Source organism: Marmota flaviventris, chromosome 8 (genome assembly GCF_047511675.1).
Source record: "Marmota flaviventris isolate mMarFla1 chromosome 8, mMarFla1.hap1, whole genome shotgun sequence".
Lineage (NCBI taxonomy): Eukaryota > Metazoa > Chordata > Mammalia > Rodentia > Sciuridae > Marmota > Marmota flaviventris.
Genome location: NC_092505.1, coordinates 66,457,102 through 66,473,096, shown reverse-complemented (window position 1 = coordinate 66,473,096; position 15,995 = coordinate 66,457,102). Strand labels below are relative to the sequence as shown.

Genomic DNA, 15,995 nt, shown 5'->3' with positions numbered 1-15,995 from the left:
GTTCAGTATTATCCATTAAAATGCAGAATGAAAAGAAATTTAAGTGAAAATGAAGCAAACATGATATAGTGGAAGTTTCCCCTGGACTCACTTCGCTGCAGCCAAATCAGTCTCCTTGCTACTATTCTTCCAACATGCCAAGTTGCTCCCACCTTAGGGTCTTTTCATTTGCTCCCTAAACCTAGAAAATTCTTCCCCCAAAGTTTTGTTCAAATGTCACCTTCTGAGGGAGGCCTTCCATGGCCACTCTATTTAAAATTGCATCCATTCCCTATTCTCACTTTCCCTATCCCTGTTTGTATTTTTCTTCAAAGCACCTTTTAACATTCTTTATAATTTACTTGCTGAATAACTTTCTTATTTTGTCCCTCCCATGAGAAGGTAAATCCAATGAGAGCAAGATTTTTTTTTTTTTTCTGATTTGTCTATGAATGTACCTCAATGACCTGGAACAGTATTGTCTGGGACCTGCCCCTTCTAGGACTGGACCTCTACAAGCTCCTAGGAGTGGTGTTTTCTTTGTATTGAGGTGAACAGGGTGTGACTATAGGGTGACACCTGTCATTCTGCAACATCTGCAGCAACAGGAGAGCAGGAGTCACTCTCTACTGATAACACTTGGTTATCCATAAGTACTGATAACTCAATAAATGTGTTTGAATGAAGGATCTCATTAAGTAAGAAAGAGGAAGATATTAACAAAGGAAGGATATGGCAAGAGTGGAGGAAGGCCCCCTAAGAAAACTGCATGTAGTCCAGGCTTGAAGGCTGGTGGTCTTATGACAGAAGCCAGTGATGATGAGGAGGAAAAGGCAGGAACCGAGGCATCAGAAACCCTCTGTTCTGGGTGTCGTACCCAGGAACCATGAGTGAGCCTTCTCTGGCTAAGCTGGGGTTCTGATGATGCCTGCTGAGGCGAGGCCGACTCTGCTTTCCAAGACTACCACAGTGGAATGAGTGTAATATTTAGCATCAGTATTGTCTCTGCCTCCTACAACCTCTGTTACCTGGGGCCATTACCCCCTCTAATATGGCTTCTTAATTTTAGAGAATGGAAGCAATATTATCTAGTCCACATAATTGTTGTGTTAAATGTGAAAATGCAGAGTGAGCAACTAGGAAGCTCAGACCCACTGGGTCTAGTCTGAGAAGGAATGTCACAATCTAAAGAAGAGTCTGGCAAATATAACTAATCTCAAAGTAAATGGAGATCTTTGTTTGTATGTCTTAATAACTTGGAGGGGACAATAACCAAAGAAAATGTTTTTTTTCAAAAATTTATCCCTATCCTCCACTTATCCCTTATAATAACTGCTCACCTATCACTTATTTGGCACAAAATAGTTTCATAAAAAATTATTCTTAAAATCCAAGTTGCTTAGAGAACACTTCAGAATTTCTAAAGAGTTAGTCAACCATGAGATTTTTCAGCATTTCCTTACTTCTACTTAGTCCAGTATTAGGTGGCTGGTTACTGGGAAGATGTGCATGTGGGGAGGATATGGATCAGGAAGCTTGACTCTGCTTGAGATATAGCAGGGCACAACCCAGAATTAGCTCTTGGAGAACATACTCCTGTCTTCTCTATTTAACTCAGAATGAGTGGAGCTGTCTTCTGACTTAATTGAATTTCTGGTGACATATGGAGAAATGGTTGTTAATTTTAGTGAGAAATGTTTTAAAGGGTTAAAATAGAGACAGACTAGAAAGGTCTCAAACCTCACATAACCTCATGGAAGTTTCTGAACTCGTATAAACAAGACATTTTATGTGAAGTAGTGTTTATTTCTAAACCCCTTCTTTCTTGGAAACAAGGGTCATTATGGTATATGCCTTGTTACTTACAAGATTTAATGGCAATAAACATTCACATTGAAGAAGACATAAACAACCAAAAAACAAAGCAAGCAACTTTTGATCACTGGGTTTGGTGTATTTTTTGCCCACATAGTACATCATAATGTAGAATCTACTGAATATTGAAGAGGCTTCCCTTTATTGTGAAGTATAAACTTAGCCTTGAATTGAACAGACACAAAGCAAGCTGTCTCATTTGCATGCTGAGAAATAGGACCAATATGAAACTTGCAAAAATTTAGCTCAGAGGAATACAAATAAAATTCTTTTAAAATGTTCCACTTAATAGCAAGACATGGTTAGATAATCTCTTAGAGGTTCAGTTTTATGATGTGTTTTTTTTTCCTTTTTTTACAAAATAAACCAAACAGAAAACCCTAAGAAATAAGTAGTGTTGTTGTCACCAGTGTGCCAGAGTGACCCCTGCTCTCCTGTTTCTGCAGATGTTGTAGATGGGCAGAATGACAGGTATCACCCTATAGTCACACCCAGTTCAGCTCAATACACAGAAAAACCCACTCCTGGGAGCTTGCAGATGTCCAGTCCTAGAAGGGGCATGTGCCAGACAGTACTGATAGTAACCCACAGTGTGTGAGAATTGCAGGGCCTCACACTTGCTGTACCCTCTGCCCAGGTGCTTCCACTGCCCCTCCCTGGCCCCATTCTGCCACCACATTCCTTAGGGATTCCCATGTTCTCATATTCGAATGTGTTTATTTGCTTCTCTAATTGATGTCTATCTCCTCCATGAACTTAAAGTGCAGGGGACCATTATTCACAGTGCCAAGCCCAATGCCTGGAAAATACTGGCTCCAAGTGTTGGTTGAACAAATGGATGAATGACCATGTGTGGATTGATAGAGGTCTGGTCACAGATTGTGCAGGGACCTTAACCTTGAACCATGGTAGGAAAAATGGCAGGAAGGGGAATGGACTTAATCTATCTGGAAACCAGATAGTTTTTCCTAAATGGTTTCAGCTCTGATTTCTACATGATGAATGGGGACTAGTAGGGAAAAGATCATTCTTCCAATAACCTATGCAAATTAATACAGATCCTCAGGCCAAGGCTAGAAAACATTCACCAGAAGACCAATAAGACTGAAATAACCATGTGCTCCCTGGGAATAGAGATTAGGTATTATTGATTCTTTTCTTCTCAGCAGCTGACATGTTCTCAGCCCTCAACCAACTCCATAGCCTTACCTGCTAGAGGAAAGGTCAGGGCACAGATATCAGAGTCTGTTCAGACACAGGAAACAGACACAGGTAGTGTACATGCCTGAGCTGTGGTGGTCCCCATGCTCCTTCCCAGTGTGGTGCCTAAATAACCCATTACATGAAATAATCAATGAGCCCACCCCACGCTGCACTATAAACCTCTCAGAGGATTTAGGTCACATTGTTTTCTGACCTCCAGAAGAGAACATTGAATCATTTTAACACAAATGAAATTCCCAGTTGAAATTCCTCAGGATTCCAGTGATTCTTGCCAGAGGCAAATCACATGGCACTAGTCTATTCCAGCACTCAGTGTGGCCAATGAGACTGGTGCTGGAAACTGTCACTGCTGGCAGATAAGAGATATAGTTTCATATTTTAGTTACATATTAGACTGCAATTTCTAGGAATGGAAATGTAGTTCACAAATAAATGCAAAGCTCTCTAATGTTTGTTTCCTCATTCTATTTCTTCTTCCTCCTATGACCATTGTGATCACATCACCACTGATAAAAATATTCCTTTTTCATTCACTAAGTCTCTCAATAAATACTTTTGGAGATCCGTGCTGGATGGGGCACAGGAGGGAGAGAGAAAAGGAGGGAGGAAGAAAGAATTATATTTGTCCACTGGTTAGAAAGAGCACATCATGGGCCGGGCATGGTGGTGCATTCCCATAATCCCAGCGGCTTGGGAGGCTGAGATAGAAGGATTGCAAGTTCAAAGCCAGTCTCAGCAATGGCAAGGTGCTTAGCAACTCAGGAAGACTCTGCCTCTAAATAAAATATAAAATAGGGCTGGGAATGTGGCTCAGTGGTTAAATGCCTCTGAGTTCAATCCCTAGTACCAAAAGAAAAAGAAAAAAGAAAGCACACATCACAGTATCCAAAGATTACTTATGGCTAGTCCTTCTTTGTCTTCCATGTATTTTTAAACCTTGTCTTATCCTAAAAGGGATAGGGGGTGTCTTTAAAAATACAATATCAATACAAAATTTTAAAAAGAGGTAACTAAAGAAATTGCTGCAGAGAGGAACAAAACTGAAACCATCTCGATGAGAGAAATGAAATTCAAAATCACTCCATATTTCTTAAATTTATAGCAAATCAGCCTTCTTCCATAAGCATAGCTGCTTTTAAGTCTGAGACTACCTAGATCTTCCTCTAGAGGGTGAGGCTGAGCACAGCCCCAGCAACATTCTCACAGCAGGTGAGCAATGCCCACCCCTTGCAGCATCTGGCCCATTGACTGTTATTCTGTGTGGGCGATGAAAAAAATACCATTGCCTATGCTGTAAAAACAATTATGTAGTGAACAGGAAGGTGTTTCCAGTGCTCAGTTTAAGGCAGAGTGGGTTTAATCTGCAAATACATCACATAGCTTTTCGGCAGGTAGTCTTGTTCACATATTCTATCAATCAAGCCTTTGGTGAGTGGTGGGAGGATGTGACCTAAAGTTGCAATTACTGAACAAGAATCTGGTACTGGTGGCTCAGTGAAGTGAAAGAGAAGAACTGTAAGTGACTCTGTCAGTGAGAGGCTACTACCCCATCATAAAGCTAATGCCTCAGCAAAGTGTCACTCTTTTCACTCCTGTCTATTAGCCCTTTTCTGGCACAGACTTTTGAAATGAGGCTGTTGACTTGGCACAGCCTAAGCAAGGAGGCATTCAGTACCTTAAACCAACCTCCTTGCAGAAACACCGGGGAAATGGAACAATTGAGGGACAGGCTCAAGAGATTTCAACTGTTAAGATACACTGCTATCCTAATGCTGGTTTCACATCTGAACTAAACTGAAGATGATCTGCTTCCAAGATGCACCTTTTCTCATTTGTCTCATTCCAGGTGCTCTTCTAAGTACTTTTAAAGCATGACTCTTTAAATCATCACCATCACCCTACTAGAAAAGTGCTACTATTTCACAAGGGAGGATCTTGAGAAAGAGAAAAAGGTTAATAACTTTACCAGAATCATATTTCTAACTAAAATTCAACCCACCAGGCCAGGATTCAAACCAGGGAGCCTGGTTAGAATCCACGCTTTGAATAGCAAAGCTACATTGCTTACGTAAACCTTCAAGTGGTTTGCATATCTGTCTCTTAGGCTCTGTGCAGATTGATGGGTCTAATGCAATGATTCCTAGCAGCCAAGAACTGTCTGAAAAATCTCTTCGTGGCAGGAGAAAATCTCTCTTTGACTCCACAGACCCAATTTCGAGCATCAGAGTTCACTGACAAATATTTGTTAAATTAGACTGGCTTATCCTGCATCTGGAAACCCCCAGTCACTTTGGCTTCTATAACATTATGTATTTTTAGCTTTCTTCCTGCATCTCTGGCTTCTCTTGAACATCCTTTCCTCTGCCAGTCACTTATATGGAATGTCTTTCTAGAACCCCCTCCATAGTGTTCAGCTACGTCAGTGATCACCTACATGCTGATGTTTCACAAATGTGGATTTGCATATTTCACTCCTAAGATTCCAACTCACGAGGTCAAACTTCTGCTAGAATTGAATGTTTCATATGCACTCAAAACCAACCAATCCAAAATTGAATTCATCTTTGTGCCCTCTGGCCACTTCCAAAACTGTCTCTCTGTTGCAGGGGACAGATGAGGCAAGATACCAAGTAGGAACAGGAAGCAGATTTTTATTTGGCTTTTGCCAGGCTCAGAGGACAAAGCTTTCGCTGTAATCCATCAAATCCCCTGAACCCCGAGTTCAGGTAGTTTCAGAACTTTATACCCAGCATGTAATGGGAGGTGCTGAGAAGTACACAGTGTACAGAAGTTCACCCAAAAGCAGCTTTTTCTTTCACTGTTCTGGGTAAGTTAACCCTTCAAGGACAGCGCCTGAGAAGGGGAAAGCTTCTTCTTCCCTTTCTTTCCTCCCCTTGCCAGATGTTAGCATGGAGCCCAGTTGGTAACTTTTCTTATCTTACACTTATGTAGACATCTCTGTGAATCCCCAGCTCAAGGCCAGATGCCTGGTTAAAGGATTTGTCTTTTTTTTTTTTTTTAAATCACATTTTGCGTTTGCAAACACACTTCTACAAGCTACTGTACTGGATAAATGTTTGTGAAAAACTAGTAAAGGGGCATTTAGCATCTAGAGTGCTGATTTCTTCTAGGCTAGTGTCCAAGTAAAATAAAGCAACAGGAAAATAGGGAGCTTACCCACATTGAACTCTTTTGTAGAGGCTGTTTTGCTGATAGTCTTAAAATCAATTATGGTGAAGATTTCTGGAGAAGCTTAGTGAAGATTCTCTGTGGAGGAAGGGGTACTACTTCATCACCTCTGCTTATTTTCCCAGCTAGTGATACCATGATCTGAAATGCTATCCAAGCTAGGGAACTGAGATTCATTTTGACGTATCTCACCCTTATTTCCTTTACCCAATCATTCACAAAGTCCCATTGAGTCTACATTTTTATTTATTTATTTATATTTTTGGTATCAGGGATTGAACTCAGGGGTGCTTAACCACTGAACCACATCTGAGACCTTTTTTTTTTATTATTATTATTGCTAGGTTGTTTAGGCCTCGCTAAGTTGCTGACAATAACTTTGAACTTGTGATCTTCCTGCCTCAGTCTCCAGAGCCACTGGGATTACAGGCATGTGCCACCACACTAGAGAGTCTACATTTTAAATGCCCCTTAAACCTACCCACTTTCTTCATCCATCTGGCCTTCAATGAGGCCACCTTTGACTTACCCTCTGGTTAGAGCATCTGGTGAGGACCAGCTGAATATAATTTCTTCTATCGGAGTGAGGAATAGAGCTGCTTCTTCCCTCTCATCCTCACTTATCCTTTTACTTCATACAGAGTACCTCCAACATTTTTTACAACCTCAGTGTTCTGTTACCTCTCTTGTTCCCACTGTTTCTTGCTTCTTGCATTCTGTCCTTCTCCCTTCCCCATCCCAGCTTATCTAATTCCTGTCATCCATCATGCCTGGGTGTTACATCACCAGAAAGCTCCACATTATGGTTGTTCCGCTTCTCTGTATTCCCACAATGCACTGAATTTCTCTATCATAGTACTTATCACCTTGTACTGCAATTGTTTTTACTATTAGTACGAAAAGGGAAACAGACTGCAGTGCCATTTCACTTTGTTCATTTATTCTTAATATGAGTTCATTTATCCTTGAGGCAATAGCCAATGAGGGGTCAAGCCAGCAGCTTGGTCATGCTCAGTTCCACAGTCATTCAGAAACCCAGGCTGCTGATGGCTCTGTCACCCTTAACTTGTAACTTCTCAGTCACCTTTATAATATCTGCATAATACACAAGGAAAGATCAAGAAGGATCGTTTGCAGATTTCATAGGCCAGGTCTTGAAATGACAGCCATCACTCCATCCCATTCCATTGATTAGGACTTGGCGCATGGCAACCTGTAACTGCATGGTAGGGTAGGAAATAGTTTGTGTCAACAGGAGGAGGAATAGGCTTGATGTTCAGACAGTGGTCTACTGCATTCACCTTTATTCTCACTAAAATATAAACTCCATGAAGTCAGGTAAAGTTTCTCTTGCTCTTCACTTTTTCCCCAGTGCTGCTGGTACAAAATTGTCATTCAGTAAGTATTTGATGGATAAATGAAGTTATGCAAATCACTATGCATATCTTGCCTAAATTTTTTTGTCCCATCCTTATGTTGACTGGCCCATTTCAATTGCCCATGTGGCATCTTCTGAGGCAATCCCTAACACATCTCCCCATGTTTGACTGTCTTCCTGAAGCCATGGTGCAGGACATCTCTCTTTGAAGTCCACTGGCAGGCTGCATTGCAGAAGTGATTATTGTGATCATCTCTGGCTATGAATTACTTTTAGATGCAAAGACTGCAATGTAAGTTTATTTATCACATATTGTTTCCAGAGGTTTCATTGCCTATGTTCTTATAAAACATATGCTTACCCAAAATTGAGGAACTTGAGAAGCTAGAATGCTAATGGCACTGTAAAGGTATTATTACAGATATTATACATGTTATGCAGCGTTTTTATAAGTACACAGGGGAAATTATTAATTACAATAGAAAGAATAATTATTTTCCTGAACAATTTACCTACTCTATGATGTCCATCAATTATATAACACACACTTTTATTTCTTAGCATTTTCTACTAGAAAATTCAGACCAAATATGAGAGTACATCAACCAAAAGTAAAGACATCAAGAATTGCAATGTGGACATTATTACCCTAGGTATATGTATGACTGCATATATGGTATGATGCTACATTGTGTACAATCAGAGAAACGAAAAGTTGTGCTGAAATTGTATGAATCAACATTCTGCTGTCATATATACCTAATTAAAATAAATAAATATATTTTTTAAAAAAAGAATTGCTAAAGGAAGTTAGCCAATCCCCAAAAAAAACAAATGCCGAACGTTTTCTCTGATATAAGGTGACTGACCAATAATGGGGTAGGGAAGGGGAGCATGGGAGGAATAGATGAACTCTAGATAGGGCAGAGAGGTGTGAGGGAAAGGGAGGGGACAGGGGATTAGCAATGATGGTGGAATGTGATAGACATCATTATCCAAAGTACATGTATGAAGACATGAATTGGTGTGAACATACTTTATATACAAACAGAGATATGAAAAATTGTTCTATATATTTAATAAGAATTGTAATGCATTTTGCTGTCATGTATTTAAAAAATAAAATCAATTAAATATTTTTTAAAAAGAATTGCAATTTGGCTGGGTGTGGTTGTGCACACCTTTATACCCAGCAACTTGGGAGGCTGAAGTGAGAGGATTGAAAGTTTGAGGCCCATCTCTGAAACTTAGACCCTCAGCAAATTAGCAAGATCCTGTCTCAAATTTTTTTAAAAAATGAACAAGGCTGGAATGTAGCTCAGTGGTGGAATGCCCTGGGATTCAATCCCCAGTAATCCTCCCCTGCTCGATCCAAAGAAATGAATCACATTTTATGTACTTTCCACAGTCAGGTTTCAACAGGGATCAACATATTTTTCTAGCGATGTTTCTGTTGTCTTTCCTTTTTATTTACTGTTTTATCTATTTATAATGCATATTTATGTAAACCACCTTAATGTTTTGGAACAAAAGAGAAATACATATAAAACATATTTAAAAACTTGTCTTCTAAGCAGACATAAACATGAGTTCAACAGCATGTGGTGTGGTGGGGTACTTTTCTTTCTCTTTAATCTACCTTGCTTCTTCATTTCCAGAGATATTTTAAAGTAAATATGAACCATTCTCATTTCTCAGGGGAAATAAGAAGGAATAGAATGAAAATGATAGATTTTAAAGATGGAGGTGAATTTTCAAATCAAAAATTGAAATAAATATGAAACCATATTTAGTATGGGATATTTTCCCATACTAAATATGGTTTCATATTTATTATGAAAGTTCACTATACAGGAAGTTTCATGAGGACAGGAACCTTAGCTTCATTTTTTTAATATTTATTTTTTAGTTATAGGTGGACACAATGTCTTTATTTTACTTTATGTGGTGCTGAGGATTGAACCTAGTGCCTCATGCAGGCTAGGCAAGCACTCTCCTCTGATCCACACCCCCAGCCCCTTAGCTTCATTTTTATTGCCAGATCCCCAGGCTGAAGCAATATATTTTTGAAGTCTGAACATAATATATTTGTGCTTAGGATAACTGGGTCAATAGCAAAGAAATGATGTTAAATATTGTATATATAACCACAAGCACCCACTCTTTTGGATTCTGTTTCATCATTTATAAAATGAGGCAATTAGACTATGTATCTAATAAGATTCTTTCCCATTTCAATACTTCATACATACTCCTGTTAAATCTACTGGCATGGTTAAACATGTGGATGCAAATACCTGTAACAATTTGGGGATTTTGTTTTCAAAATAGGATATCCAGCTACATTTTCAGTGATCCTCGTGGATGGGAGTACATTGACACCACGTGCCACCCCTCAAAGTGAGTACAGCAAGGTTGTCTTCTACCCCTCCCAGACAATACACACGATTCATTAAAACTTCTATAGTGCTGAGTTTGTATACTTTATATTTTGTACCAGGGATTGAACCCAGGGATGATCAACCACTGAACCACATCCCCAGTCCTATTTTGTATTTTATTTAGAGACAGAGTCCCACTGAGTTGCTTAGCGCCTTGCCATTGCTGAAACTGGCTTTGTACTCACAATCTTCCTGCCTCAGCCTCCCAAACTGCTGGGATTACAGGTGTGTACCACTGCACCTGGCAAAAGGCTTTTTCATTTGATGTTGATATTTTGGCTGATTTTGAGTTACTCAGCAGTGACTGTCAATTGATACGACAATTCCTGTAAATGTTAAAAAAATAAGAGTTAACAATTTGTTATTGTGTTGTGCTTTTATTCCATGAGGATTTTAAGGCAATATTAAAGTAACCTTCACAACACCCCCAGTGATCACAGTTGGTGACAGGAACAGAAAAAGAAAGCAAATCAGTAACAAGTTGGCATTAAACATAAACTACAGTGCTTCTACTTAATAACAGCTAGTATTTCTGCATAGAGAGGCACATTCTCAATTTTATATTTCCCCAAAGTCCCATAGATTAAAAATTCAGCACATCAAAGAAAAGTTAGATTACAGCTTTATTAAAAAGTTGATTTCTGAAAATAACTTTGTCTTTCAGCCAGAAATTCCAGTGTGACTACCCAAGGCTTCAACTCCTCCTCAACCTCCAGCGGGATAGACGCCAAAAAATGTTGAGTATAACCATGAGTCCCTGGGAATCCTCTAGACCTCTTCCATTCACCGGACACATATATTAAAAACTACTATAGGCTTTATTCATGATCATATTTGTAAATATTTACAAAGCATCTACCATATTTAAAGCATTGTTGTAGCTGCTGGGAATATACCAATGAACAAAACAGAGCTAAGCTCCAAGTTCTGTTGGGGAGAGGCAAACAGTAATAAATGATATGGAGAAGACCAAGCTGTGCAGTGATACTGGGTGAGGGGAGGCGTCCCTTATGAAAGGGGAGATCTTACAGAGGAAGTTGACATCTGAGCAAAGACATGACCAGTGAGGCCAACAGAGCAAGCTCTGTGTGTTCGTGAAGAAAGAGCAAACTCTTCAAAATATGCACATCACCAATTAAAATGAAAGGAGGGAGCCCAGTCCTTGGTACCATTAACCAAGCCAACTAGCAGGAGGTCTGCAGGAGCTACTTTAGCGGGTATTGCCTGCAAAGGAAATAGACTGCTTCTTGGTGGTGTAAGACAAAGTTCATATAGTGGGGAAGTGGAAAGAAAGGTGACTGGAGCAGAGAAGATAAGACAACAGATGCCTCAGGTGCAGAATTTTACTTACATGGAACGTAGGTGGGTGTGTCCTCTTGGAGAGCACTTAAGCTGTACATCTGAAACCTTCAGAAGTCTTTCAGATTCACTGGCTCAGTCATTTCACTGTTGGGAATTTGCTCTTAGGAAATAAGAAGAGCAAAGGAACATGTATAATACTGCTCTTTGTAGCTTTGTTTGTTTATCTCTTGGATGGACCCTGGGCTCATAGATTTGGGTTAATCACAATCTTTAATTCATGAAACACTTTTATCATTAGTCAGTGAAGGACCCTTTATAATTTAACATATTTCTTTTTTAAAATATGTTAATAAGATAATAGATATCTATGAACTAAGTGCCCAACTACAAGAAACGAGAAGGCAGCATTCAGAAGGGAGAACACAGAAAGAGATTCACAAATAAACAGAATTTAGATGTTGTGTCAAAGATGGCAAAGCAAATTAACTGTGGAAAAGAAGGCATTGTCCAGCCAAAGGACGCTAAAAGGCATTAAAATGCACACTACACAAAAATTAACTGCGTGGAGTTAAATATATTTATGTCCAAAGAAAAACATTAAAATATGTAATAAAATAAAGACCAACTTCTTCTGTACAGAAGGGCTTAATGAAGAGACACAAAGGACTAACCACATAAAAGCCTGAAAAGTTAGAATAGCGTTAGGAAACCCAGGTTTATCAAAATGTATCTTTTTTTTAGCACTAAGGATTGAAACCAGCGCCTTTCTGGTGTAGCAAGTGCTTTGCCACTGAGCTCCATACACAGACCATTTTTTAAAAATTTTGTTTTGAGACAGAATCTTATTAGTTGCCCAGGCTAGCCTCAAACTGGCCTCTAATTTGGCAATCTTCCTGCCCCTGTCTCCCAAGTAGCTAAGATTATAAGTGTGCACCACTATGCCCAGCTTTATCAAAAGTTATCTTAAACTTTAAAAAGCAAAATTAAGCTCTAGCTGGACGAGGTAGTGGATGCCTATAATCCAAGCAGCTCAGAAGGCTGAGGCAGGAGGATCATGAGTTCAAAGCCAGCCTCAGCAACTTAGCAAGGCCCTAAGCAACTCAGCAAGACCCTTTCTAAATAAAATATTAAAAAGGGCTGGGAATGTGGCTCAGTGGTTAAGCACTCCCTTGGTTCAATCCCCAGTACAAAAAGAAAAAAAGCAAGCTCTAATCTGAGAGAAAATATTTGCCACAAATCTTTATGTCAATGTTTAGAAATCAGTAACAAAAAGACAAAAGTTAATATAAAATGAACAAAAAGTTTTATCCCAAACATGAAACACAAGTGACTAGAAACATTCACCTAAATGCTCAACCTCTCTAGAAATTAAGAAACAAATAAAAACTGGAACAACAACAACCGAAACATTTTACACATAATCCATTGACAAAAAAAATGGAGTCTGGATTGCCAACTGCTATTTTATAAATATGATTTTTTCATGTATTGCTGGTGGGAATAAAAATCTGTGCCATCACTTTCCACCACTTTGGCATTATGTTTTCAAACTAAGTATGTGCACGCCCTACAATCCAATAATTCTATTTCTAAACATACACCTCACTCCCTGATTAGTGCATGCAAATGGGCAATATGAACACAAATGTTGGGAAAAAACACTGTTAATATAGCAAAAGCTGTAAATAATCTAAATACCATACTAGAACAAATGAATCAGTTATAACACACTCACATAATAAAATATTATAGAGCAATAAAAAATGAGTGAATGACAGCCATATATAACAACATGAGTGAATCTTTCTTTTTTCTTTTTTTCCCCTTTCCACATTTTTATACTGATGTGTTATAGTTGTACAGAATGTGGGATTCATTGTTACCTATTCGTACATGCACACAATATAACAATATAATTTGGCCAATATCACTCCCCAGCACTTCCCACCACTTCCCTCCTCTTACCCCTTGGGCCCCTACTGAGCTCTCTTTGATTTTCATGAGATCCCTGGCCCTCCCCATTTCTTTTTCTTTTTATAGCATGAGTGAGTCTTAATAATAGTGTGTTGAGGCAAAAAAAGTAAAAAAACAGGTAACAATATATGGTTTGGTTTTTAAAAAATAAAATGTAAAATGTAAGTATAACCAGGGACCGTATGGCTTAGGCATAATATATGATAAAAATTTTAAACTGTATAAATGAATGATAAGCACAACATTCAGGACAGCATTTTGTTTTGATATAAGGAATGGGACAGGAAGAAGACATTCATGGTGTTATTTATAATAGATCCAAATCTGTGTATGTGAATAGCAGTGAGGGAATGGTAAGGGAAAATATGACCAATAATAGGAAAATATCAATAGAATGAAATCTTAGCTTGATGAAATATTATAAAGCCAGACAAAACAATAGCCATAATGTGCTTAGCTAGACAATGTATCTTGTCATATAGACAAAGGTATGAACTAAAAAGTCTTTACCAATCAGATATAAATTGACAATGAAAACATCAGGGACACTTGACAGATTTGCATATGTGCTACATGGTGCTAATATTAACTTGAGTTGTGTGTAATGAACTATACTGAAAATCCTAACTTTACTGACATTAGTTGTTTGTCATTCTTTATTTTTGAGGTTATAGTATAAGAAATACCCATATTTTTTTTTTTTGTTTACCTACAAACTCGGTTTCTAAAGTAAAGCCTGGAACACTAACTATAGATGATCAATAAATAAATGAATCAAAATGCGTTCAGTAGATGGTAGAAATTATGGAGAGAGGGGAAAAAATTTATCAGACAATGTTATAGGAAAAAGCTGAAGTCCAGGTTAAATTTATGCTATGATCATACATAAATTATCCCATATTTCAACTATCAATATGTTATTTATCAATGTCTAATATTTTCCTTTATTTTATGCATTTGATTTTTATTGCAATTATGCTAGAATGTAGTGTACATAAGAACAGAGATTTAAATCTTTTTATCTCCTGTTCATTGCATATCCTAATATTTGTCACAATGACAGGCATTCCATCAGTGCTCAGTAGACATTTGTTGAATGATTGAAAGGATGAATATAGATGGGCAAAGAGAAAGAAAACATAGGCATATTCACAGTGAAAATAAATGATCTGTTTAATTGGAAGTTTTGAACATTTTGTTTTCTTTCAATTGTTATTGTAATATGTGTGCTAGAAAAAAAATAATGAGATAACTTTGCTATTCTCTTCATCAGTATGAAGAATAAGGTCATCCAAGGTACTTTCTGCCCCAGAAACTAGGAAACTGAAAAAAAAAATGTTGCTTCAGAGTCTTATTTTATAATTTTTTACAGTATATTCTTAGTCTTTTTAATAGGTTTCATAATGAAATGAATTACCATGCTCCTTCACATTTTCTGTCCTTTCCCATTTGGAAACTTCATTTATCCTCAGACATCTCTTTATCATTCTTATCATTAAAATGACCCTGGCAATGGTGAAATTCAGGAAGGAACTCTAAAGTCCATCAAAGGATTTGTCTCCAGAGGTGTGGACTCGCAGTGTCACTTCGACAAGAAGATGAGCTTCTTAACTAGTAACCATTTTTTTATCCATAAACTTAGAGAAAAAATAATCCCCTATAGTAACTTGCTCTATTTATAATAATTCAAAAAACACATTAGGATCCAACAAGTTAAAATTGATTGCTCACTCCCAAACTTGATTTTGAAACATGTTTCTACTCGTTAGATTAGACTGTAATGTGACATCCAATATTGGATGATGCATTTGGCAAGATTCATGACAGGCATTGGCAATGGGATTTTCCCCCTCCTGGTATGTTTATTTCAATAGATTTATGAAATGTTTAGAGGCAAAAAAGAATGATAATGGATAGATTTATGGCGAAATAAACCCACTATTAGTGCTTCTAGGCACTTTGCTGTTTGTGAACATGCTTTCTGAGATATTTGGATCCTGCATGGATTTTGTGGTGTCCATACATATTTGAATGTCACTACACTGTTCTGAGCACATTACATTTATCTACATTTATCAGAATATATTATAATCTATTTTTTTGCTGCCATTCTATTTATCAACCTGAAGAGGGCTACATTGGGATTCAAGAATACTGGAATCTAATCCTAGTTCAACTTCCAAGTTTCCTACAAGCAGAAAAAAAAAATGCATGTTTTACTTTAACCACCAATAAAATGGGAATACTCAATCTTACCATCTTAATACCTGAAATGTACAAGGTTAAAGATACCTTAGAACACATACTCATCTTAAGACAGATTCAGGTGATCAAGCAATGGAATAGAAATTTTAATCCTAATTACTTTTTTTCTTTTGGATTTCCCTTGCCACTCACCTGGTCCAATGGGGCTCAAAGTTACTTTGAAATCAGTCTGAATATCTAAGTTAGACAAACAAAGAAATGATGTGAGCCTCCATGGCCCCTTAAGCCTCCAACACTCCAACTCATCTCATTACCAAAATCAACAAGCTCAAGCTCACCATCAACACACACACACACACACACACACACACACACACACACACACACCCCTGGACCCTTGAGATCGCCTCTTACTGGTCTCAAAATGG

General features: G+C 38.0%; 1 protein-coding gene across 2 annotated transcripts in view; it reads left to right on the top strand.

The window, feature by feature from the left end:
- The window catches only part of Cd96 (CD96 molecule), a 90,541-nt gene that overhangs the window by 63,882 nt on the left and 10,664 nt on the right, over window positions 1-15,995 (top strand). For both annotated transcript variants that reach the window (XM_027935965.3, XM_027935964.3), the window contains 2 exons: window positions 9,977-10,045; window positions 10,751-10,822. In XM_027935965.3, coding sequence (XP_027791766.1) covers window positions 9,977-10,045; window positions 10,751-10,822 — 141 coding nt within the window. The remainder of the gene's footprint in view (window positions 1-9,976; window positions 10,046-10,750; window positions 10,823-15,995) is intronic.